At 43.8% G+C, this 25,201-nt stretch overlaps 2 protein-coding genes across 4 annotated transcripts in view; both read right to left on the bottom strand.

Moving 5' to 3' along the window:
• The window catches only part of trim71 (tripartite motif containing 71, E3 ubiquitin protein ligase), a 34,082-nt gene extending 25,772 nt beyond the window's left edge, over positions 1 to 8,310 (bottom strand). The window contains exons 1-3 of one of the 2 annotated variants that reach the window (XM_017420948.3): positions 8,186 to 8,303; positions 8,011 to 8,105; positions 6,618 to 7,346 (exon numbers count right to left, since the gene is read on the bottom strand). In XM_017420948.3, coding sequence (XP_017276437.1) covers positions 6,618 to 7,346 — 729 coding nt within the window. In that variant the 5' untranslated portion in view covers positions 8,011 to 8,105; positions 8,186 to 8,303. Of the gene's footprint in view, positions 1 to 6,617; positions 7,347 to 8,010 lie in introns of both variants that reach the window. The other variant, XM_017420946.2, reaches the window with a different exon arrangement.
• Positions 8,311 to 11,306: 2,996 nt separating this feature from the next.
• Positions 11,307 to 23,479, bottom strand: topaz1 (testis and ovary specific PAZ domain containing 1). Of its 2 annotated transcripts, none has more exons than XM_025006933.2 (19): positions 20,990 to 23,479; positions 20,848 to 20,897; positions 20,529 to 20,626; positions 19,989 to 20,035; positions 19,841 to 19,899; positions 19,652 to 19,710; positions 18,990 to 19,076; positions 18,653 to 18,710; positions 18,356 to 18,507; positions 16,729 to 16,821; positions 16,519 to 16,634; positions 16,362 to 16,425; positions 16,110 to 16,281; positions 15,910 to 16,010; positions 15,641 to 15,806; positions 14,714 to 14,866; positions 13,050 to 13,253; positions 12,724 to 12,910; positions 11,307 to 11,957 (listed from the first exon to the last, which is right to left on the bottom strand). In XM_025006933.2, exons 1-19 carry the CDS (start codon positions 23,212 to 23,214, stop codon positions 11,759 to 11,761), a joined length of 4,290 nt encoding a protein of 1,429 aa, XP_024862701.2. In that variant the 5' UTR covers positions 23,215 to 23,479; the 3' UTR covers positions 11,307 to 11,758. The 2 variants fall into 2 exon arrangements, with proteins under 2 accessions (XP_024862701.2, XP_017276455.3); XM_017420966.3 differs by having other exon boundaries at positions 19,841 to 19,902.
• Between the last annotated feature and the right edge of the window lie 1,722 nt (positions 23,480 to 25,201).

Consider the following 25,201-nt stretch of genomic DNA (forward strand, 5'->3'; position numbering starts at 1 on the left):
TAGTGAAGAATAGAACGAACTGATAAATGGTCCACCTCCAGTTTGAAGATACACGTGAACTCAAATATTTGTTAGGCTCAATAAATGGTGGTGATCAAAAGCACCAAGAGAGCAAAGGTTATTTTACACCAGTGGTGTCTAGTCCTGGTTCTGGAGGGCCACCATCCTGTATGTTTTTGTTGTTTCGCTGCTCTGACACCCGATTTGAATGATTAACAGGTTTCTGCAGAACTTGAAGACCTGCTGAAGAGCAGGGAATCATCTGAAACATGCAGGATGGTGGCCCTCCAGGACCAGGACTGGACATCACTGCTTTTTATAATTTCATAGGTTTCGACACTTCACACCCAGACGTCCGTGGGAACGAAAACAAGTCGTCTGCCACTTTACACCTGCCTTGACAGCCAACGATTTGAAGTAATCTCTGTTACTGTAATATACACATCTGATAGGAATTTGGTTAAATTTAAGGCGAGGATCACAGAGTACGGAAAACAGATTCAAGGAAAAATCAAAATTAAAATAAGATTTTAAAGTTACAGCAATGGGCATTCATTTTAAGGTCAAACATCGTTGTCATTTGATAATGATGAGATAAAGGATCAGATTATTAAATTTATTTTAGAAGAAGCAGACTTGGAGGAAAACTTTGCAACCCGGGACACCACACGCCTCTTCTAATACAGAAATGAGGGCCCAAACAGTTGAAGCAAAACAGGACGGTTTTTTTTTTGTTTTCTTTTTTAATTGCTGGGCTGAAATGAGCTAAATGCAAGACTTGTCTGAGTAACCCGGGCCTGAGGAGTTTTGACAAAGCATATGGATAGTTTTGACAGTGATGGACATGGAGCTGGATGATGGACAATGGCTGGTCTTTCTCACTGCTCACAGGTGAGGAGAGACAAGCCCTCTCTTGTGTCATTCCCTCCCCCGGGGCTGAACAACAGTGAGTAAGTAGGTGGGAAATGAGGCCCTTACTGGAAAACCGAACCTCCCCATTTACTGGCAGTGGACTGGGAGGGGTATAGACGTAGAGGGACAAATAAATAATTTAGAAACCTAAACAGAGAACTTGAGCCTTTTTTTAAAAAAACACAATGAAAACCAATTAAACTAAAGAAAAAGACAACACAGATTTGATAAATAAAATGACATTCGTTACCACAAAGACACCTATTTGACTCTAAAGAAGCAATAGTAACATCATGCCTCAGCGTGGCGGCTTCTTTTAAAAAGGATCAAGAGAAAAACCAAAAAATATTCAAACAAAGTACTAAGTTTCTACCACAAACTAATATACAAATATGTGGCTGTGCAAGAAGACTGTTCAGAATGAAATTTACCTTACCCAATAAAAGTAAAAAGGGTCAATTAAGTTTTGTTTTTTCACCGAGTTATAAGTTTCTAGTATTTACCATTAACAGGGCTTTCTCTGTAGTCTAGTCATGTGTCACTGTAAGCGATGAATGACTTAATGTGAAAGCATGAATAGTCTAATGGGCATCAGGCTCAACAGAAATCATCACTGGAGGAGCTTTAACGTCGAAGAAATGAAACACACCAGTTGTGCGGAGACTTTTACAGCATGAATCAGCAGATGAGAAGACGAGCTCTGGTTGTTTATGAATGGAAAAACACTGAAGCCGTCTGGAAAAGACCCGAGATGAGGAGTGCTAAAAACAACCCAGCATCACAGAACCAGTGAGTGGCGACAGCACAGTTAGGAAAGGATTGTGCTGGTCGAGACTAGTTGGAGACTCAAAATTGTGGAAAAAAACAAACAAAAAACTAAGTTCCAGTTATGGTCTCACTGAATTCTGAGTGCTGCAGCCAAGTGACCAGCAATCCAAGAGGCCGTGTTTTGCGCAGTCAGTTTCTAAAAAAATGCGGGCCCATTTTACGTAGAACTGTATTCACGTGATTTAGCTGCCCACCTTCACCCACATCGTACACGCCTCGGTCCACTTTGTGCCCACCTTGGCGACGGCCCCCAGTTTTATGATTTAATCTACCAAAGCACATTTTAAGATTTAAAAAAAAAAATCTGCCTATTTTTGTTTTAAAATAATTATTCTTTATCGTCAGTGTGGTTAGACTTGGTAATTTGTGGCTGGAGATCTTTTGTCAAAAGTAGAGCGCCGACACAGGTGTCAAAATTCAGCTCTAGCATTTATGGAAACTAAATTGAGACTGGTTTAAGACACCCACAACAACGACTTCTGGAAAATAACTGTTGTACATTTTATTTGAACATGTTCAAAATTCAAACAAGACTCTGCAACTATACACAGGCCTTTTGCAAAATCCCTCTCACATGTTTTTGTTTTCGCTTAGTCATTGTTAACAGACCCTATCCCTGCTTAGAATGGAGCATTTCAGGGGCCCACACCTGACTTCACACTTACTCTGCAAATCAGCTCTGTGACTACCTTCAGTGGAGAGTTGACTTCAGTCACCATTACACGCTTCACATCGAGATGGGAGGGGAAAAGGCTAAAGATGCCACCTAGGATTAAGCAAACCCCAGTTTGGATTCAATGCTACCTCCCAGTGCAACCACCCAAACGGGTGCATCGAAATTACTGATAAAATACAACTATAAATGGAATAAAACTGCTCAGGAAAAACAGACTTTTCAGTGAGAGATGTGAATTCATTCTCCAAGTCAGGCTTTTAGTGTCGCCTAGAAAAAACAGTCGAGTGGCAGGAAAGAGCCTGGAAGCAAGTCCCTTTTTTACGAGCATCTGGAAGCTTGAACACCACCCAAGAAGGTGCAAATTTTGCAAACGTTACAAAAACTGCTCTTGAGTCAAGCCGATAAGTTGAAACTATGTAATTGTGATCGTGTGTAAAATTATACACCCCCCCCCATGACTTTTTAGTTATGATACTGCAATGTGAGAATATTTCCTCAGGAGCAACACCCTTTATTTAGGAGGCACATCTTAGACAGGGGTTTATATGTGACAACTCAATCCACCACCAAGGATAGCGTATAAACTGCCCTTTACAATGGCTTTTATTGACAAAAATGAAGAGAAAACTGCAGCCTACTGAACCACTGGGAGCCATACTCAAGGAGTAATATAATTGGCGGTGCCATACTCGTTGTGCACTTTAGTCTTTATGGTGTGTTTCTGTTGCCGACTGGAGATGAAATTTAAAAACTTCTGTTTAGAGGTTTGCTGCAAATGCTGCACGTCGCGCATGTGTAAGGCAGGAGCGTCAAACTCCAGGCTGCGAGGGCCACTGTCCTGAAAGTTTTCGCCGTTTCCTGCTTCAACACACCTGATTCAAACGGTTTAATTACTTCATCAACATGTTCTCCACAAGTCATCCAATTAAATCAGGTGTTTTAAAGCAAGAATATGTCTAAAACGTGCAGGAGAGCGTCCCCCGAGGAACAGAGTGTGGCATAAGGGGTTGCCTTTATTGTAAAAAAAAAAAGATTTTCTAGTTTCTTGTAGCAGCTAAAACCCAACCAACGCAGCACATGGTTGATGCCATCTTCTTCGCTGATTGAAGCTTACAATCTGAAAGCTTACATGATTATTTTATTTAACCACCTGAACTTGTTCAGCATGACAACATTCAAAGTTTGCGTTTAGTTAAGTGACTACACATCTTTTTGTTTGTAATTTATTTCTACAAATAAAATCCCATCCCAGATAAGTGTTTCACATAATAAAGAAAAGCACTAAAATCCACCCTACATCTTATAAGTTCACATTAGCATAATAGTATAACACTAAGCAGTCACTATGGGTCACTCGGTACTCTCACATTATACAGAAACATCTCCATTTTGCACCAATAGACTTGCCTATTCGTTTATTCTGACAGTGTTACAAACCATAATCTTAATCAAATTCCAACTCCTATATAACCTTTAATAAAGCTGTTTGTTATAACATTTGACCCTCAACCCCTTTCATCTTAATTTCTAGTCATTTGTAAATGTATTGCCCTTACTCAGTGATCATAGTAGCTCACAGTATTACAGATTATGTTAAATTATCGTAGCTTCTTTTTTGTACACACACAGGTCTGGGTATGAATTAGAGATGGACCAAAGAATGGGCTGATATTGGGCATATTTAAACAACAACAAGAACTACCAATTGTCATATTTAATTACCAAATAGGAAAATGCAGCAGCCTACAACCAGAATACTGTAACCAACAAGTTAGTTTTTAGCAATTCAGCAAGGGTTGTTGAATATATGTTTATTCAAGTAATAATTGTTATATTTGTGTTAAAGGAAAGGAAGAGACCAAAACCGTCAAAGTACAAAGTAGGAAAAGTACAAGGAAACCAACACCCCTCAAAATGCTGCTTCAACAAGGGTGGAGTGGATTAACAAAGACTACTTTTACGCTCTCAGAAAACCTGACCTACAACAGACTTCGTTTGTTAAACACCCGCTAATATGAAAGGCTGGGGATCATGGAACGGTCCATGTTTGTCAAAGTATCTCATTACCACAGGACGGCTTGTAATGACACTTTCAGGAGGTATTCAGTGGGTGAACAACTACAACTTTTGGAGTCAAGCCAATATAAGATGGCTGCCGCAGCTAATCGGTCTAAGCCAACACAAAGCTGTCTAGAAGTCAGTCAAATATTCCTGATAATGAGCTAAAAATGGTGGTTGAAGTATCACTCCAAGCGCCAACAGATCGCTCAAGATCTTTAAAACTTTGGTGTGCACGGCAGCAGGCAATATGGACTCCATCACAAAATACTAGCTTTACTTTTACTATTCCACAAAGTCTTGAAAAAAAAACTCACATATTGCTTTTGCTGTAGTTGTTGAAGAATTTGCTGTAGAGACAGACTCAGACTCCCCAATCTTCAGAATGATGCCAAACATTATATGAAGGGATTTCCCTGTGCTACAGCAGCCAGCAGAGAAAAATAGTCAGTTTCAGAGGAAATTCCAAGGATTAGAAATGAAAGGATTGCTTCCGAAGATATACTTGTTAGAAAACGTCACTTTAAATAGTAGATTAGAAAGATTATAAACTATTTTAGTTTCTGGGATCGCCAGATGGGGTCTTTATGGACTCATAAATCAAATTTCAATTACTGCAAAAGTAAATATTTTCACTTTTTTTTTCACCGCAGTCTGTGCTCATTCACTCATTTTGCCAGCATGGGTCACATATAATCTTTCATTATTTAACAGCATATTTAAAAAGAAAAAATGATAAATGATTTTTTTGTGTGTTATATTTAACTTGTTTTGGATAGACTAAGAAAAGCCAGACCTTTTCAAAAAGTGCGGACCAGTAGATTAAATTGTTGACGTTGTGGCAGCTGTGTAGGTGTGTATGAAGTATGAAAAGAGCCGTGGAAGGAGCTGCTTCTTGTGCCCACTAAAGTAAGTACAAATGACCCAGAGTCAGTTTTGCTTGTTACCTGGGACGTCATAATGGCGTGAAAGCACTTGTTGGGAAAAACACAGACTTGCCAGGTCAACTTCACACATTACAAATTTCACAATATTCAGTGGTTTATAGTTAATTTTACTGTTTGTAAAACTCCAGGATTGTGGAAAGTACAGCACTCTATGAAAAATCCACCCCAGAACACTGCTGGTTTAAATTATTTTTTCTTTTTAAATCAAGTCAGAATCTCCCTTTAACTTATTCAAGTCATAATTCTGATCTGAACATGTCGTACGTCATGGTGGGCAGCATCGGTAATTGTGAGATTCTGTTGGCAGCGGCAGCACCCTGCTGGGTCGGCTGTGTTTCAACTGCAGGCAGTAAGAGCCACACGAGCCCCGTAGCTTACACGTTTAATATGTAACCACAATCAGTCACTAGTTCTGTGGAAAAAGCTAAGCCCCCTTTGAGTTTTTGCAGCACTTTGACTTACTAGAATGCACACATGACGCAACCAATGCACTCAATATCAGCCGAGGACGTAACAATGAAGCAAATCCTCAGGCAGAACCCTGTACTCACAGGCAGCAGGGAAACCGATTTTACGATAACCGTCGGAGACCAGAAGTGTTATAAACACCCCAAGACCACCCAGTGAAGCCATTTGTTCTGCTTCCTGACGGATTGACTAAACCAAGAAATAGCCAGTTTCCTGTTTTACGGGCCTTTGTAGTTTGTTTTGGGTTTTTTTCTCCACAGCACACGTGGTGCAAAAACAACAACAGATTCCTCCCTTCCATTATCAGAAAAATGTAGGTTAGCGATACACGTGTGTGGTTATACTACAGGGGGCCTCTCCCCACCCTGAGTTGATGGTGTGTGGTACAGATTAACCAGACCCTGTGTGTGTCTATGCCTGTAAGAGTGTGTAAGTGTGTGTGTGTGTAAATCCAGCTCAACACACTTGCCTGTTTCTCTCCAGGGAACTAGGTGAAGAGCCACTCAGCTCCTTTTGAACCTAAGGCCATATGGCCCACAGTATGGGTCTATTCTACACACATAATGCTATTACACTGTAGGACCATGTGAGCGTGGGCGGGGCACTGACAGGGTAAGTTTAACCTCCGAGGCAGACTAGCGTTTGTGAATAATCAGGCTGAATTTGCCAAGAAGCTCAACAGTTTGCCACTAATACGAATGAGCGCTCCTGTTTCGTGTGCTCCTCACCTCGTTGTCGTGGTGCTGGCAGAAGTTCATCCGATCCTGGAACAGGGACAACAGGGCGAAGTTGTTCTGCAGGGACTGGGCGAGGGACACGGACACCCCCGGCTGGCTGGTGTTGACGTTGACCCGGCTTAGGTGGAGGCTGTCTCCCAGGCGCTCGATGAAGTGATCTTTGGTCAGCCGGACCCTCTGGTGCGCTCGCACGCAGTTGTCACAGAGGTACTCCTGGCAGTCAAGGCAGTGGGACGTGGCTGGGTTCTCCTCGTCGCAGGAGCTGCACTGAGGCTCCCCCATGTGCTGCGGGTGCAAAGGGCCCCTGTGGCAGGGGTGGAAGCCGGAGGAGCAGCCAATCAAGCCGCCGCGGTGATGGTGGCCGTTCTTGGTCTGGATCTGATCTTCCGAGCTCACCACCACGTCCAGCAAGTTGCTGAAGAGGAAGTTGGAGGACGGCAGCGAGTCCACCCCGGCCTCGGTGATGGAAACCTTCTGGTCGCAGGTGGGGCACCGCAGCTTCAGGGGGTCGCTGGGACTGCGCTGGCCCTCCAGGCACTGCCTGCAGAAGGCATGCAGGCAGGGCAGGACGTGGAGCCTCTTGGAGGTGTGGTTGGAGGAGGAGGACGTGTGCGAGGAGGAGGACGAGGTGGAGGAGCTGGAGGAGATGGGAGCGGAGGATCCGCACAGCTCCTTGCAGAGCGGACAGGTCTGCAGGTCAGAGTCTGGAAATGAAGCCATCTGCAGCAAAACAAGGCTCAGTTCACAACACAGTTTGAGGTATTCATCTGAGGACAGCCCGCTGTGTTACACAGAACTAAAACGGTGCTGATTGACTTTATATAGTTTATTAGGCACAGGAGGTAGTCGGGTCTCTAAACTAAAGATATAATCATTTTAACTCGGCTGATTGAAGGGTTATCACTCAGAAATGATCAGTTTCTAATAAAGCGACACGACGCACGGCCGTAGGTGCTTCCGGATCATGCGGGGTTTCGTTAAATCAAGCCGAAAGCGGAGCGACACCGGGTCAGCGAAGAACCGGCTCTCCTCCCCCACCGACCAGCCAACATGACTTCAGGGCTCAGCAGCTCCTACACCGACACGCAAGCCCTGCCGTCGCCGGGTTTAATGCTCTCCACCTTTTTGTTTTAAAAAAGGAATAACACCGAATGAGCAGCGGAACCAAGTGGACCCGGGCCGGGCTCCACCACCGGGGGTCCGTCCGGCCGGCAGCCAACGGTCGTTCGAGCAGCGAGCGCGTGAATTATTCATCAAAGCAACGACCTCATAGTGAGCTGCGGGTCACCGTGGCATGAAAGAAAAACCCCCCACTAATTTATCAAAAAATAGAAACGACCACAGCGAGTCTCTGGGTAAAACGCATCAGATAGGACGTCCACACCTTGCCTCTTTGAGCGAATTCATTCAGTCCGCTTCCCGGAGAAGCTGCTAGCAGTCCTCCTGCACCCGTTCAGTCCAGCGCTCGGTGTCCCCTCTCTGCGTGGAGGAATGCGCAGGGTTCTTTAAAAAAAAAACACAAAAAACTGCCTATTTACGGGAACAACAGCCTTCGTTACCTCGCCTACTTGCTAGCTTGTTTCCAGCGGAGCGAATAAACAGCGCGTGCTCCCTCTCCTTCTCTCATGTTGCGCGAGCTGCACCTCCTCGAGCCGCCCTGATCTGACTGAGGGGAAAAAATGGACTCGTTTCCGTCCAGAGGCAGAGGAGAGGGGCGTGTGCGCCGAGCGCTCGCTCCCGACACCGGAGGGGTGTGTGTGGGCACGTAGGCGTGCGAGCGCGCACGTAGCGAAACGAAGTCGATAAGACGTGAAGGACGCTGCAGTGATTGATGGAGAGATCCGAGTCAGCTGTTGTTTTCAGTTCAGAGTTTCTTCTTTCAGCTGTTTTAACCTAACATATGTCAAACCCTGAGCTTCAGGATATTATACGGCTATGACTTTAGGCTTTAACCTTGACACTTTTTTAAATACAATTACCTTTATTTACACATCTTCCCTCAGAGAAATACATTAGGAACCGTTCTTTGAAATCTACTTTAGTATACTGAATTCATTTTTAGCCTTTAGCTACTGTTTGTTATTTATTTTTGCCAATTTTAGCTACTATTTTGATTGATTTTAGCTGCCGTCTTTCCAATTATGGTATCAGGCTACTGCTTTTTTTGGTCTATTTTAGCACCCAGCTACTGTTTTGATCGATTTTAGCTACTGTCTTTCCAATTATAGCATAAGGCTTTTTTGCCTATTTTAGCCGTTGTTTTGCCTATTTTATCACCTAGGTACTGTTTGGATCAATTTTAGCACCTAGCTACTTTTCTTTTTTCAATCAATTGTAGCTACAGTTTGGATATTTTTAGCTACTCTTTAGAACATTTAAATTAAGGGTGCATGTTTTGGCTGATGGTGTCCAGCACAGCTGAGGACAGCAGGTTTGAAGTCTCAGTGAGGAGACTCGAACAGTTTCTTATCTTTACTGATTTTCCTGAATGATTTGGACCTCCGGCTCTGAGAAAAAACTTGTTTTATACAAGTATAAAAGCCAAAGGATAACTTTGGGAAGATGAATACTATTCAGTCCTAATCTTTAAAGATAATTAGGTGCTTTTATGCTCAAGTTAGATGTCAGCAAATTACTATTGGGAGGGGGAAACACCTAAAAAATACACTAAATCAGACGTCTGCAACCTTTACTATTAAGACATTTCTATTTGTTCAGAGCCGCAAAAACTCAAGGCTTGAAATACAGGACTCACTGTTTTTTAAACAGTGAGTCGAGTTTTTTTTATATATAATAAAGTGTTTATCAGTATTTTTACAGTCAGGACAAAGGTAAAGACTTTTGTGATGCGGGGAGAAAACTTGTTTTACCCACTTTGATCAAGTTTAAACACTGAATTAAATTAGGCGCAACGTCTTCCTGTATTGTTTTAGAAAAGTAACAAGTCTTCCACCTTTAAATAATAGAGCATCTTAATACAAAAATTAAACATGTCTGTATTAGACATGTAGCTGTGACATCCTGAAGTTCCTCTAATGAAAGATAAAACCATTTATTTTAAACGTTTTGAAGCTTTTTGAAGGCAAGCCTTTAATTCCAACTCTTGTCAACCTTATTTGAATATCTTATAATGCATTGGCATGTGTATGAGTGTGTGTAAAAACTGCACTTTATTTTCCTTTAGCACGTAGCTTGAGTGTGTCAAAATGTTAAATTTCACAGAAGAATCAGTACAGTCACAGAGAACTGGTCATGAAGTTAATGAACAAATAAAGCTCTTTACATGGAAATGGCCAACAAATTAAACCCAACAAACACATTCTGCGTTGGCGTTTTTTAATCCCTGAATAACACGCTTGTTTTTCAGTTCACTTCAGGACCGTTGAGATTTAGGAAGACCTCTGCAAACGTTAATGGACCCAGACCCTTAACATGACGACGGTTACAATTACTCATACGTCATGGCCGCGTCATATTTTTAGGAAATGTAAAAATCCCCCCCCTCCTCCAAGCAGGTTTGTTCCTCGCAGCTTCAACTGTGTCACAGCGGAGATGGTAGATTTCCCTCATTTCCATGGAGGTGATAAAAGGTAGAGAGCTGAGACGGCTGTAGGAAAATTCGGATTTATTTTATTTACTACAATCTGAAACCCATAAACAGTCACTCTATTAAATACCTTCATTAGATGTGCTCTTTTGTAACTCACTGCTGCCCCCTGGTGGCTGAGGACTTCAGTTCAAAAACTGACTCGTAAAAGTGCAAACAAATTATTTTAAATGAGCCAGAAAACCGAAGTGGAAAAGCAGCAACTTGTGTGATTAATGGCAGCAGATATTCATGTTGCAGTGTAAATAAAAAACTCTAAATGAGCTTCTTTTAGGCGGACAAGGCAACAGATTCCCTCTCAGCTGAAGTGCACACATAAAACTAACATGTTGGGGTTAATAATTTGTGTTGCTGAGGGATTTATTTAAAAGACGCTGATAGAAAATGGGTTTCACTTCAGTTGTATAACCGTGGGTGGCTCTTCTGTCATGTAAATGAGGCAGGAGGTGATCATCGGTTTTTAAACAGACTCTGGGGTTTGGTCCCAGATGAAGCAGGACGTGATCTGATGAGGAGACTCGGACAAAATGTTTACGCTCAGTTTACATTTGAATTGCTCTAAATCAGTGGTGTCCAATCCTGGTCCTGGAGGGCCACTAACCTGCAGGTTTTAATTGTTTCTCTGCTGTGACACCTGATCTGAATAACTGAGTGATTAACAGGCTTTTGAAGAACTTTAAGACCTGCTGAAGAGCAGAGAAACATCTAAAACCTGCAGGATGGTGACTCCAGGACCAGGATTCAGCAGCTAATGCTGGGAAAGACTCTCAGCTACTACTACGGCTGAATTTAGCTGAATATCTGTAAAACCGACTGATTTAGAGCCATTTTTGCATTTGTTAAGGTGGCTTTTTGAATGTGGTTGACTCCCAAAGTTAATCAGTATCAGTTGTAGACGTTCATCCAGTGATTACTGTAATCTGTCCAGCGGTTCATAAGATATTTTGCTAACATGACAAACACACAGCTAGGTTTGTTGGTGACCTGAATGTTTCATAATAAGCACTGACGCCGGCCAACTTTGTATTTTGTTTTATTAAAAAACTTTATACAAAGAAAATCCTAATTCCGCGACTTGAACAATTAACACAACATTTTGACAATTAACACAGTAACATAATACTGTCAAAGACTAAACACCAATATAAATACATATCTACACAAATTCTATTTACAGCTAACAAAATACTGTAACAATGACCCCTCCCCCCCATCAAATTACACTGGATTTCTATTGCCTGAACAGAACTAAAATTAGACAAAAACAAACAAACAAAAAAATCTAACCTAAGATAGATTTTTTTAAAAATTCAAACAGAAAAAGTATAAAATTCTGGCGTCAGTCTTTGGTAGGGAGTTTCTGCTTTTTGGTCAAACGTTAAACTTAAAACATGACCATCAGTGCAACGACAAATTTGATCCAACAGAAATGCTCTTTGTTCGGTCTTCCTGATTTCATTGGTGGCTCTTGGGGAGTTTATTGATGCTGAACTTACCGGAAACAGCAGGAAAACGAAGGTCCGGTTCAGTGCGTCCAAATCTCACTTGCCCACAAAAGATTGCGGCGGAGCCAGCGGCGGGCGGAGGAGACGTCCAGCCTGAACACCTGCTCCTGCGAGGAGTTGACGGCAGTGTAATGGACGACGAGCTTGGGCTGAGGGATCCTGGCCGCAGAGAGAATGCGGCTGCCTGCGGAGATGTAATCACTCTCACAGCTCTGAGTCCTGGAAGAGAAACCATCGTGGACATGCAGGATGCAGCTGGGGGTTCTCACGCACAAACACTTTAGGCCTTTCCATCCTCCACGAGAAGTCATGAAGTTGGCTCTCAGTCACGTGGCTGTGTGATGAAAATTGCCTCGTTTTTGACTGTGTAGAGATTTTGCCCGCCCCTTCTCGACACAAAGCCCGGGCTGAACTGTTTCTCACAGAGGTTTGCTCCAAGTGTCGTGTGATTGGTCAGAAGTTGTTTATGCTTAAAAGCCGGTGACCTTCAATGGAGTCACTTTGCTTCTGCTGCTCTGCTGAGAAGCAGCTGGAGGCTGTTAGAAAATACAGCCGTCTTCACGACTGTTCCAGCAAAACTTAGAAACCTACGAGATTAAAAAGACGGCGAGGAGACACAGGCGGCTCTTAGCGGCTGTGGTGGCCGGGAGGAAGTGCGTCTCGGCCGGGCAGCATAGGGACACGTCCCCTTTGTTAGCTCAGTATTATTCTGCACCGCCATATTTGCAAATGCCAAACGGCGTGTACTGTCTCAGTCGGTTTAATAAACAGGTCTGGTTGCGGTGAGGGAAGCAAAAATCTGTACGAGGACAGGAGAGTTAAAAAGCTGGCGGGAAGAAAACCGTTTTAACGCTGTAGGAAGAGGGAGGAGCTTCCTGGGAGTTCTCGTGGACGCTGAAAGGTGTGTGCGGAAACGAACGGCTCACAACCACGTGACCACCAACCGACTTCCTGACTTCTAATGGAGTATGCCGGAGCCTTTTACCTTTTGAGAGTGATGCTGAGAGAAGTAGTCGTGGGTTCTGGAAGAGGGAGAATGATCGAGGCGTTGACGGTGATGACCATCTCAAAGGCGAGGACCAGCTCCATTTCCCCGAGCCGACAGGGTACCGTCAGGGACATGAGGCCAGGAGGTGCAGATACCTCAGAGTAGTAGCCCAAACTCTGAGATCCTGAGGGATACACACATCAGGGTGACTCACCAGCTGATTTCTCCGATCTCTAAATATTCTAACGTAAATAACGATTCCTAGCCATTTAGTTTCATCTGAATCGGTTGTTTGAGTGGATCGGAAGAGCAGTGGCGCTTACGTTTGAAGACTTCCCGCGCCCGCAGCCAGAGGTTCTGTTTGCCCAGTTTGTGCATGAGGACCTGCAGCACCGAGTGGTCAACGGGCAAGTTCTTACACAGCATAAAGTTCACCGTGTCCGACGCTACAGGAAGGATCTGTTTCTCCACACATACTTGTAAGTGCGAGTTAAACACAGGACTGTATCTGGAGATGTCTATCGAGTCTGAGGAGGGAAATTAAAGGAAAAATGATCATAAGCAGCTTGTAACAAGGAACCAGACACAGATACGAACTGTAATGCTTTCCAAAGCAGCTGTGGACTTTCTGTTACACGTTTAAGGGTCAGAAATAATATTTAAAGACAAATAAGGTCACAGCCAGACAGGATTCAGAGGAAGTGTTTAGCAAACAAAACTCAATCAATCCAGTTGAGGGTGGTATCTCACCGGGCTGCAACTGCTGGAGACTAGTCAGTTTTTTTCTAAAAAAGTAGAGTTGTGGCGAGAGTCTTAAACTCTTCTCAATTTAGTTTCCACAAATCTAGAGCGCTATAGCTGTATTTTGACACCTGCGTGGGAGCTCTCCTATAAAAAAAAAAAGCCTGAGGCTACAACTCCAAATAAGCACGTCTAAAACCACACCAATGATGAATATTCATTCTTTAACAAGAGTACCGCCAACGGTACATAACACACCCGTATGTAGGCACAATCTAGGGAACAGAGGCTTTGACATTTCTGTGTTAGTCGGATGTGAAGCTGGAGCACAGGCCAGGTTTCAGAATCAGAATCCCTTTATCGTCATCGTTTCATGGACACACAACGAAAGTACGAGCCCAGCTCCTGGAAGGTACTTACAATAAAAACACGTCTCCGCCATCAAAAGGACCATTCACACATGAAGGCAATGATAATAAAAGTAAAAAGAAGACAAAACAACGAGCCATCCAAAATATGGGTGTTGCACGTAGTAAATAAATAAGATATGTAAAAGATAAAAATAAATAACAACCATGTTCCAGGTGATATGAATAATTAGCAGCATTCAGGACTCTAATGACCCATGGGTAAAAACTGTTTTTCTTTCTGGTTGTCCTGCGTTTTCGTTTAAACAAAGAAAGGAGCTGTGATCGTGACCTTTGACCCTGGGACCTTGAAATCAATAAGGATCACCACTGACACGAGTCGTCCAGCTGAGCAGTTTGACATTTCTATGTTAAAGGGTTATTAATTTAGAGCTCCTTAAACAAAGGGAAGACCTGTGACCTTTGACCCCTGTGGCCTGGAAGTAATTGGGGATCATTCTTGACCCATGAGGCGTCCCGCTGTGAAGTTCGACACTTATACGTTACACGGTTACAGTTAGAGCTCGAAGAAGAAATTGTCCACGGATGGATGGTGCCGTACCATGCCGGGTCCAAGTCTGCCTTTTTTCATTTAAAAAGATTTACTCCGGTAGATCGGATCGTAAACATGGCTGCCAAGGTGGATACAAAGCTGTTGCAGGTAGGTGCGACGTGGACAACTAAATGATGTGAGTGGCCAGGTATTTTAAGTTCGAAAACAGGCTCACTTACAATTTTGAGTCGCCAATTAGTCTCCAGCAGTGGCAGCCGGCTTAAGGTGAGGTTCTACTAAACTTCAAAGATAAATTCATGGTGATGAATGAAGGATTGGAACTCACCGTTTGGCTCTTTAAGTCCAGGAAGATGACGGAGCACCTCCAGCGTGTCTCTGTGGGACGTTTTCTCAGCCAGACAGATGAGAAGACGAGTCCTGCTCTCCAGATCGTCGGGCTCACACGGCCACAAGCTCGAACTCAGGAACCAGTTGTTTTCTGATTTAACCCACACACAGACACGATTAACACAAGCTTCCAAAGTATAATCTGTTTCATCTTTACTTCAACAGTAATATTTATGAGGAAATGCACATTAACGGTTTTAAAACATGGATGTTAAATGAATGAACCCCTTCATATTAGCTTTTTTTTTTTAGCTGCAAGTGGAAGCTGGAGCCCTGCTTATCAAAATACTTTTGCCTTGAATAAAGATGTAGTGTTGTCATAATACGAACATTTCCAACTCTGATGATGTTCTGTAAAATGCTTGATGCCACTTTTCATTGTATAACTAGAAAACTACCGTGTGTGTACTCAGAAGAACCAGGGGGCACGAGGCTTTAGTGGCAAAAAGGGCGGTCGAAACGTTATCAGAAGGCTGGTTGAATGTTTACTTGTGTTAAACACAGAGCTGCCTTTTATAAGTGATTCTGGCCTGGATTCACTGCACAGCCTCTGGTCTTTGCTCCATACTTTCTGCATCATTTGCACCCAACTCTTTACTCCACAGCGTCATATTCACAAAGTAAATGGTTCAATTCGTGTCATGCTGGGGAAAAAAAAGCAACCAGATTGGAAAAGCATCATTAGGGAACAACTTTGTGTCACTTCCAGGTGCTGTGTTGGCTTGTGGGTGATGAGTTTAAATGAAAGTGAGCGCCCAAATCCAATTCTGCCGAGGCTACAACCTTTAGCCAGCCTCGGTTGTCACTTCATGACATTTTGTGGAGGTCAGTCAGGTTGACTGAGATCGGCCCGAGAGGCCTTTACCTCGTAAAGCGTTCAGGGCCCCCTCCACACTCCCGCTCAGGAGGAACAGCTCTGTGGCCACAGTCACCAGGCAGCACTGGGACGCGCCGTCCTCGTTCCCAAACAAACCCTTCAGCGTTGCGTAGCCGACTTTGGAAGCGGACATCACCTCCACCACCCTGCGACCCTGCAATCGTGGCCCGACAAAACAACACAACCCCCCATTTTTGTTTTAAATCATGATTGAACGCAAGCTAGAGAAAAGCATAGAAAACAGGAAGTCCAATCACCTTTGTCCACTGATGAGTTTTGTGGTATCTTAACATCAGAGAGACTCCAATTCTGCCTACAAACGTCTTTATCGGGCTGTTCTCATCTTCATTCTGGCAAACTAAACACAATCAAACAGTTGTCTATTTTAAGAAAATGAAAGGGACTAGTGAACAGAATCATGTTTCCAAAAACACTTGTTTTCCCCTCCAACTTTTACCCGTTTCTGCAAAGACGGCAAAGGGCAGAGACACCTTGTCTTTGCTCTCAGCCAGGAGCCCGATGGCAACGCGACCACTGATGCGCTCCACTTGGTTAGGGTGTTGGCTGAACTGACAGAGGGCCTTAAACACTCCTCCCATCCGCTTCCAGTCCTCCTGCTTGGTGCAGAGCTGGCACGTGATTTAAGAATAAATATGAACACATTCTTTCAGTCCTATAGCCTTATATCCTGCAAAAGAAGCAAACTAACCTCTATTTCGACAACAGCATGGGCTAAATTCAGGTACTCTGGTAGGGGTGTGTTGGTGAAAAACCTTTAGGAATAAAAGAAAAAAAGATAAAACTCAAACAGCTGATTATAATCTGACAGAAAGGCTCGAGAAGCTAGATTTTTAAATCACGGTTACTTGTGGTTGCCGGACACAGAAACGGGTGAGTTCGTTTGAACCGTCTGCTGAAACATCGGAGTGTTTTTTACGCAGTCGAGGCAATCCAAGCTCAGCTCCAAACCAACGCTGGCCATCTGTCAAACACACACAATAATACACACACACACATCCAGAAAAACCTAGCTCCTGCTGCCCAACAGAAACCTCAGTGTGAAGGTGCTGAGATACCTTGAACGTGAGCTCCATCAGTTTGGGAACGAAGCCCATGAGACTCTTCTCTCTCACCAAGTTAAAGAGGGCGAGCAGGAACTCGTGGTCAGGCTACACAGAGGAGAGATGGGGGGGAGGTAAACATCTAACTGCATGTCCTCAGAGATGATTAAACATTTAATACAGCAGCGATTTTCTTCCCATAGAGCTGAGCGACACATTCAGGTACTTAGCCTCTCTCACTGTCAGTCAACAATCAGCAGTGTTCATAAAACCTTCATAAATATAAACTGAAGTTCATCAAATTGGATAAATGACACCCCCGATAGCTTGATGGGTCAAACTGAATCCCCAGAGAATTTTTTTTTCCACACTTGTCATGTTTTTTAGTTGATAAGTTGCTTTATTTTGGCTCTGGAAGTTACAGAAAACTAATCAAATTATTAATTGGCAGCATTATTAAAAGGTTAACCAATAGTTGCAGAAAGTTTTAAATATTTTTACCTTAATGAAAACAATCAGCACAGTTGGAAAGTACTCCAAAATCAAGTTAAACTACTTCAGTAAAAAGTACAAGTAATTGCAGACTTCCACACACTTTTTTTCTTTCGGCTGTTCTCTTTAAGGGGTCACCACAGCGAGTTGTCCTCCTCCATCTAACTCTGTCTTCTATGTCCTCTGTCCAACTACCTCCATGTCCTCTCTAACTGCATCCATATATCTCCTCTGTCTTTTTCCTGGCAGCTGCATCTCAAACATCAAGTCTTTTAATCAATGCCACTGTCTTCAACCCTTTCCTTTGACCTTTGCTACCACGCTTTTGTTACAAATCACTCCATCCTGCCTGGACTCTCTTCTTCACCTCTTTACCACACTCCCTGTTCTCCTGGACAGTCGCTAAGTACTTGAAGTCCTGCACCTCTGTGACCTCTGCTCCTTGTAGCCTCACTGTTCCGCCTGCCTCCCTCTCATTCACACACACGGACTCTGTCCTGCAGCTGACTTTCATCCCTCGTCTTTCAAGTGCATACGTCCACCTCTCCAGGTTCTCTTCCACCTGTTCCCTGTTCTCACCACAGATCATTCTCTGCCACTCCAGATGTCCTCATAGAATACCACAGCTCCTCCCTCGACACCCTGTCATGTTTTTTCTAAATCCACAAAAACACAAAGTTCTTTCTGACCCTATCTGCACTTCTCCATCAGCATCCTCAAAGCAAAGATGGCGTCTGTGGTGCTCTTTCTTGACATAAAACCATCCTGCTGCTCAGAAATAGTCCTCTTTTGTCCAAGTCTAGCTTCCACATTTCTCTCCCAGAGCTGACTTTCACAAACCTATTTTTTAATGCAATCATGAGTTGTATACATATACATACATAAATGTTATATATAAATAATGGAATAACACGGCTGTCACCGTTTACCATTTAAGTTTTCTCTGTGGCTGAACTGAAGCCACAAATCTCCCCTTTTTATTATTGCTCTCTCTTCAAAGAAGCAAACAAAATTGCAAACTGGTATTCTTTTTAAGAATATGATTAGTGTTATTCTCAGATCCACACCAGCAGTTTTACAAAAAAAAAAACCTCTAAAGGCCCATTCTGCAGCATGATGTTAATATCAGACAAACAACAGAAACACTGACCACTAAATTGTGGGCCAAGCTGACACCAAGGACTGAGAAGACATCGAGCACCATGCCAGCTTTGAGCAGAGCCCACAGGAGGGACAGAAGGACTGGCATGGAGAAATACACTCCTGGTGGGTTGCTCTGGTAGTATCCTGTGAAAACAGCTCCTGGAGAAGAAAAAACAAGTGATAAAAATAGACAAAAGTAAGGAAGGGCAAACCAGTATGCTTTCAAATTTCCCCAAACCCAAACTTTCATAAAGGTATTCATGAAAAACACTGAAACTTTACCGGATGTAGAGAAGGAACTTACCAGCTTTCTGCAGACACATGGGGACTTTGATGAATCTTGCCACAGTTTCAACACAGAACTAGACACAAACATAAAAAGCAGTTCATCGTCATGCCTGAAATGTGCAGCTACATCAAAAGCACAGCAGAGGGTGATATTCTCCCTGTAATCTACAATCAGCTGAAACCTTGAACACTGATTTATATTCCAATCTAATTGATATAATGCAGTAACTAATGAGTAAAAACTTCAGTTTACTGATATGTTAAATAACTAATTATTCTCCTGCTGAATTAATAAATGGCTACCCTCATCCTTAGATTGGCAAAGTGAAAAATGAACATTTTACTGAGCGTACCTTCTCATCCCCCTCCAATGGTAGATGCTGGAAGCGACACATCTTGAACCCACAGGTCAGTGATTCACTGAAGTACTGCCTGCAGTACTGAAGGGAAGGAAAACGTGACGCAGTACACCGTTAGCAACAATCGTGCGTCAAACTGAACAAAGCAGCCGGCCATGTGAATGAACCGCACCACGCCATTATTGGCAGATGGAGCCATTTCAAACATGCCAGGCAGCGCAGTTATTTTGTATTTAAAGGGCCCGCTGATTACCACAGGTGTGACGAGAAGAGGCACGTTTGTTAGGTGTGGTCCCATAATAGAAGCTTTGTGATCAAATAAATTGATTGGCATATCCAAAGTAAGTTCCTTGAACTTTATAGAGGTATTTTTTAGCAACAATACACTCGTTCAGTTGTGAACAACTAGTTTTGAGTGTCATTCATTGTTCGAAGGTGCTGCTTATAAGGCTGAGTTTACTTGCAGTTCCTCAGACTGAAGTCGTCTTTTGGATAAAAGATGAAACGTTTAAACTAAGAAGAACCCGTCAACCTTGTTAGATATCCATAGAAATCTAAGCCAATGTAAAAGCTTATAAAACATTGCTTGTGGAACTACTATGAAGTTGTTATTTGAGGAAAGAAGGCGATCATTCTCCACATGATGAAATACTTACAGCATTACATTTCTGGCGCCTAAAATCCGTTCCGTTCGCTGCGTTTTTGAGCCACAGTCCTGTTTGAGGAGCACAGGAGCCGAATGTCAGTTCAACTGAACCTAAGCATAACATTGGCAACTCACTTCAATGAAACCAAAAGCAAAGTGACACCAATTTAAATTTAAACATTTTTTTTTTTTTACTCACCAGTGGGTGTAGGCATTAGTGGGGAGACGTGAGAGTTCACCGTCTGGATGGGGTGACCCCTGCTGCCGAACAGAAGCAGAGTTACCTCATCGTCTAAACAAGCTGCACTCACACCTGAACTCATCGTGCGACTTGTGCAAACAAGTACCTTTCCAGGCCACCGTCTATTTGATTGTTGTTGGCATCAGACTGACCCTGTTTGAAAACACAAAACAGAATCAACCCTCTACCTTAACGTCGCAACGACTACTATAACACTTGGATCGTTTGACCAAGACTATGAACTTTACCTCCAACCTTAACGTATTTTCAACTCAAAAATGGGGCAAAAAACATTTTTTTGAAACCCTCCATGGATTTTATTTTGAAATGTCCATGTTAACTTAAATTATAAATAAAATGTTATGTTTTTTTCCTCCCATACTACGATGCATTATGTTTTTGTCCAATATCTTTTTATCCCGTGCTTTGCATTCGGAGTGCACAGGGAGCTTTTATGCGAGAGAAACCCCATTAATGCTTTGTTATTCTAGAGCTGCAGGGCCATTATTGCCACCGGCGAGTCGGATGCCTTGTAATAAAATGTCTTAAAAACTGCAACTGGAAAATGAAGAGGGGCAGGAGGAGGAGGGGGGGGGTGTCCTCTATGTGAAACAATGCAGGGGTAGTGTACACCCCATTACATTACCAGGTGTCTGGTTTGCTTGTCTGCGGCAGGACATGCATTTTGTATTTTGGTAGAGGTGGTGCTACATCGAGGTCTCCACGGCCTGCTGTCACTCTCCTCTGGAACACAGACAAAGAGAAACTAACCTTAGGGATTAAATGTGCCAAACTTAGGCAAATTAAAATGTACGTTAATAGCTCAATCACTCAAAAAACGTTTTCCTCCACAAGTAAAGAGGTTGTTGTACGTCAGCTTTGAGGGCTGAACCAGAAAAATAACCAGAACTCTCATCGTGGCTTTGCTATTTATTGGTGCAGCAACCTCCGACCGCTGTCCTCACCTGTGATGTCTGGACTGTCACCAGGAAAAGGTCTAGGAACTGGGATTATTCTGAAACACAAACATGGGCCTTTTATACAATACGTGTTACATAGTCTATCTGTCACTGCACTGCGATCCAAAAAAAAAACACGGGACCTTACCTTTGCTCGAGGTCCGGAGACGCTTCATCGATCCTTGTTGAGAATGTAATTTTTTTAGCGGAATTCTTCCCAGGCCCCGCGGCTCGTCTGGCAGGACCCAGTTTCAGCAGGCTTTGCCTTGGCAGATTTTGAAACAGCTCTGGATCGTCCTGTGTGACGTCGACAAGCAGGATGTCCTGCTCGTAAGCTGTGAACTCATCCAAAACGTCTTGCTGACAGTCACCATCTGCTTCGGTTTCACGGATGTCCCCGCGTGTTGTTTTGGGAAAACACAATCCTTCTTCTGCAGCAGAATATTGCTCTTCCTCTTCCCTGAAGGATCCATTGTCCTCTTCGTCACTGCCGGGCGAAGAGCAGGTCTCAGTCAGAACACCGGAGCCATGGGTTGGCTTTAGTTTAGGCTCTGGGGAAACTTGTGCTTGACTTCTGCTGCCCTCTTCAACTTCAGGTTCATGATCAGAGTAATCAAGGCTGTCGTCTTCATTCTGGTCGCTCACATCTTTATCATAATCCGAAGAGGATTGAGGTTTTTCTGCCATACAGTCAGTCAGAGCTCTGAAATCTGATGAAACAACTTCCATTTCTTCAGGAATGTGTTTGAGGAAATCCTCTGAGTTTTCATTACTGCCATTAACAATTTGCACCACGTGACATTCGGGGAATGTTTTGGTTCTGTTGGCATCACTGTCCAATACCTCTTCCTCGTCTGAACTACTTGAGCTCTGGCATGAGAGACTTCTCCTCCACAAGCAGCACTGTGGTGAGGTGACTGGAGAGAGCACAGGTGGAAGCCTGAGCTCGACGGAGGCCATCTCCGCACAGTGGCCTTTGGTAATATCACACAGCATTGAACACTCGTGTTTAAAGGGACTCGTGTTGTATGGTTTCAGTTTGGGTGGGCTCCTTTCTGTGTGAAACGTATCGTTCTTGTGTTTGTGTTGATGGAGGAGGGAGGGAGAGACACATGAATGACACGAGTCGGACGAATGTACGGGGGATAGAGAAGCATCGTCACAGAGCAACAATTTTTCCACAGTTTGCAGCTCCTTGACTTTCTCCAGTAGGACCAATGAGGGTGGGAGGGAGCGGGGAGTGCCTGAAATGCTGCTTGAGGCGCCTCGTGTGGATGGATCTGACCACGGAGACGCAGCACTGGCGTTTTCCCAGTCGCTCAGGCAGAGTGCTGAGGGGGAAGGGGTAGACGTGTCCGTTTTAGTCCCATTAACTGGAAAAGGTGAGGTGGGTGCTGCATCGAGGCCAGGCTCTCTTTCGCCTAAACTTGGGATGGGAAATAAAACTGAATGCGATTGAGGACTGGGTGGAGAATCTTCGGACCGCTCAGAGCGCACCGACACGTCCATGTTTGCTCTATACAAGCTAAAGCTTTTCCCTTTTTCTGCCAAACTACTTTGCTTCTCCAAGGATGGATCTTGGAGTGTGTTCTCTCCTTGTTTTGTGGACAGACAAGCCTGATTCTGATTTCCTGTTACAGAATTATCTGTTGCTGACGGATCGACAGATCCTGCTGAGGAGGCTGGTTGACGATTTAAAAACGGCCAGGACACGTACGTGCGTGCACACGAGTAACCTACTTTAGAAAAGTAGGCCTTCACTCTTTGGCAAGTAAATGACTCTGGGTCATCTGTGTCCGCCTCATCGTTCTCAGAGAGCACGTCTGAAGCTGTCCGAGGTCCAGCTGTCAGCTCTCCTCTCTGATCACAAGATTTCTTGGCGAAGCAGTTTTCTTCCAAAGCCGGGCTGGAAGTGCTGCTGTCCCCAAGCTTTCTTCTTTTGTCTCTGTGAACCGTGTCCTCCTCTACAAGCGTACTAGTCCTGCACTCTGTCATATCGGTCTGATTATCTCCTAAGAAAGCAGCGGAACAAGTCTCGGAGTCTTCCTCTGTCCAGCCGTTGTGAAAACGCTTTGCAGGACGTCGAGACGCCTGTGAGTCTGCGTCTTCAAGGTGGTTTTTGTGTCCGGTCAGACTTTCAGGGTGACTGATGCTCTTCTTATTCAGAATATCAGAGCTGCGTTTGCGATTTTTAACTAAAGCACTTTTTACACCTTTAAGTTTGTTATGCCCTGAGCAACTAGGCGAAATCTGAAGTCCAGCTTTCATATCCTGTCTGAAGCAACGCACAACCTTGGTCTTGAAAAGATCTGGCAACACGTAGCTACAATTGTGACTACACAAATCACATTTTATGGCTACGTCACAGAGCATTACTTTGGGAAGTTGGTTGTTCCAGACAACAGTCTCCTCCTCGGGCGTCTCAATGATTCTGGTTTCTCTCCTGACATTTAATTCAGCAGTAGGTGGTTCTGAGCCCGGGCTACAGCTCTTAGGCCTTTGCTTACCCAAGTTCTTCCTCTGAGGTGAGACGTATTTACATTCCCCACAGACAACGCAGCTGGACGCTCCGACGGATCTTCTCGAAAACCCTCCTGAACCGTCAAGTCCAGTCGAATTTGGGTGGAAATTTTTATTAATGTCTGCAATTGGAGATAAAAGGGATGTCAAAACAGTGCAAAAAATTAACACCTGATCACAAAGATTTGTGTAAATTGAGACACACTTCCATGATACTTTATCTGGCAATTTTAGTCAATCCACGTTTAGGAAATAAATTAATCAATATATTATGCCAAATCCCGGTCCAACTATAACTCACACCGATGACCAAATGTGACCACTCCAGCCAGGTCACTAGTTCGTTCATGCACACACTCAACACCCATTTACAATTCAGAGTCGCCAGTAACCTAATGTGCACAATTTTGGACAGTGGCAGGAAAACCGGAGCACCCAGAGAAAACGACCATAGTGCAGCCCATCCATTGTCCAGGAAAGAATGATTTGAAACTTCAGGAATCGTTTTACTGACCGACAAGTATTTACACGCCTGAACCTGATGGGACGACATTTAAAGACAAAACGGTTGAAATGCAAGCTATGACTTATCAACAACGGAATGGGGCATGTATGAGGCATGAAAACTTCAGACGAGTGAAATAATCATATTAAAACAGGGACAGAAGTACATGGATATCTGGAGCTGAGAGTCCAAAACACACGAATGAGAAAAAGCAACATCGATCATCGTAACAGGAATGATGTCCAAAATGTTAAATGTGGAAAGGAAGAAAGCCTGTCTGTATATCCACGATGTTCTCCTTGGTTATGAATAACTGAATTGTCGATATCTGCATAGATAATCATTAAATCCTAAAACAACCACTTGAACTTTTAATGTTGTTTTTATAAATATATGGTAGTTTTCCCTAATACAGTCTTATTTGTGGCGAACTTGAAATAAGTGTTTTCAGTAGGAGATATCTGATCTCAGTTCTAAAAAGCATTAATGTCACTGTGACAGGAGAAACGTGATTATTGGTGGGTAAGTGTGGGTAAGTGTGGGTTGATTATATGTAACAACGGCCTGCCATAAGTGCAAAAGTTAAAGTTAACTGCTGCTAGCGGCCTGCTAGCTAATGTTTTATGTCAATCTTCCGCATGTAATAAATACGCAAATACCTTAACATTGTTCTTGGTGAGAATTTAAAAGAAGAAACACAGATGACACTTTCTAAAATGAAACCTTTAGCCCGCTTGGCCCGGAAGGTTGTCCCGCCGTTAGCTTAGCATATTAGCATCACGAGTTTCAACAAACTTTGCAGGAAAACTAAAAGGTTTGGCTTCAACAGCTTCACCTACCAAATACATTACAGACTAAAAATATTACTTGGAGCACATTTTAACCACAACAACAAAAAAGCAAGAGTTTAATCGTGGCTGAACTCCCCCCTGACGCCTACAGTGTACCTTACATGAAGTTGGGCCGAGCTCTGACGGTGTTCCGGACAGAGGCGCAGCGGACCCCCCTGAGCTCCGCCCGTCTCTGCCTCCAACAAAACCAGCTTTCCCTGCTCTAACCACTCGAACCACGTTTCTGGGGTCAGTTTCATCCGATTGGACATACCGGGGACTCGGACCTCCGGCCCAGCGCAGACTACGCACCGAAGGAGGCTGAACCCAAGGCCACGCCGCCTCCTCCTGCTTCTAGTGTTTGGTTTGCTCCGCTCATACTTGCCTCTGGTGTTCGGGCCGCTCCGTTTACGCTCCATGTCGCCTCCTGGGCAGAACCGGAGGTCATGCCTCTCTGCTGTCTGCGCGGCGGCGCGATTCTCCCCCAGCCTTCCGCCAGCGAGGA

Source organism: Kryptolebias marmoratus, linkage group LG5 (genome assembly GCF_001649575.2).
Source record: "Kryptolebias marmoratus isolate JLee-2015 linkage group LG5, ASM164957v2, whole genome shotgun sequence".
NCBI classification, from domain to species: Eukaryota; Metazoa; Chordata; class Actinopteri; order Cyprinodontiformes; family Rivulidae; genus Kryptolebias; species Kryptolebias marmoratus.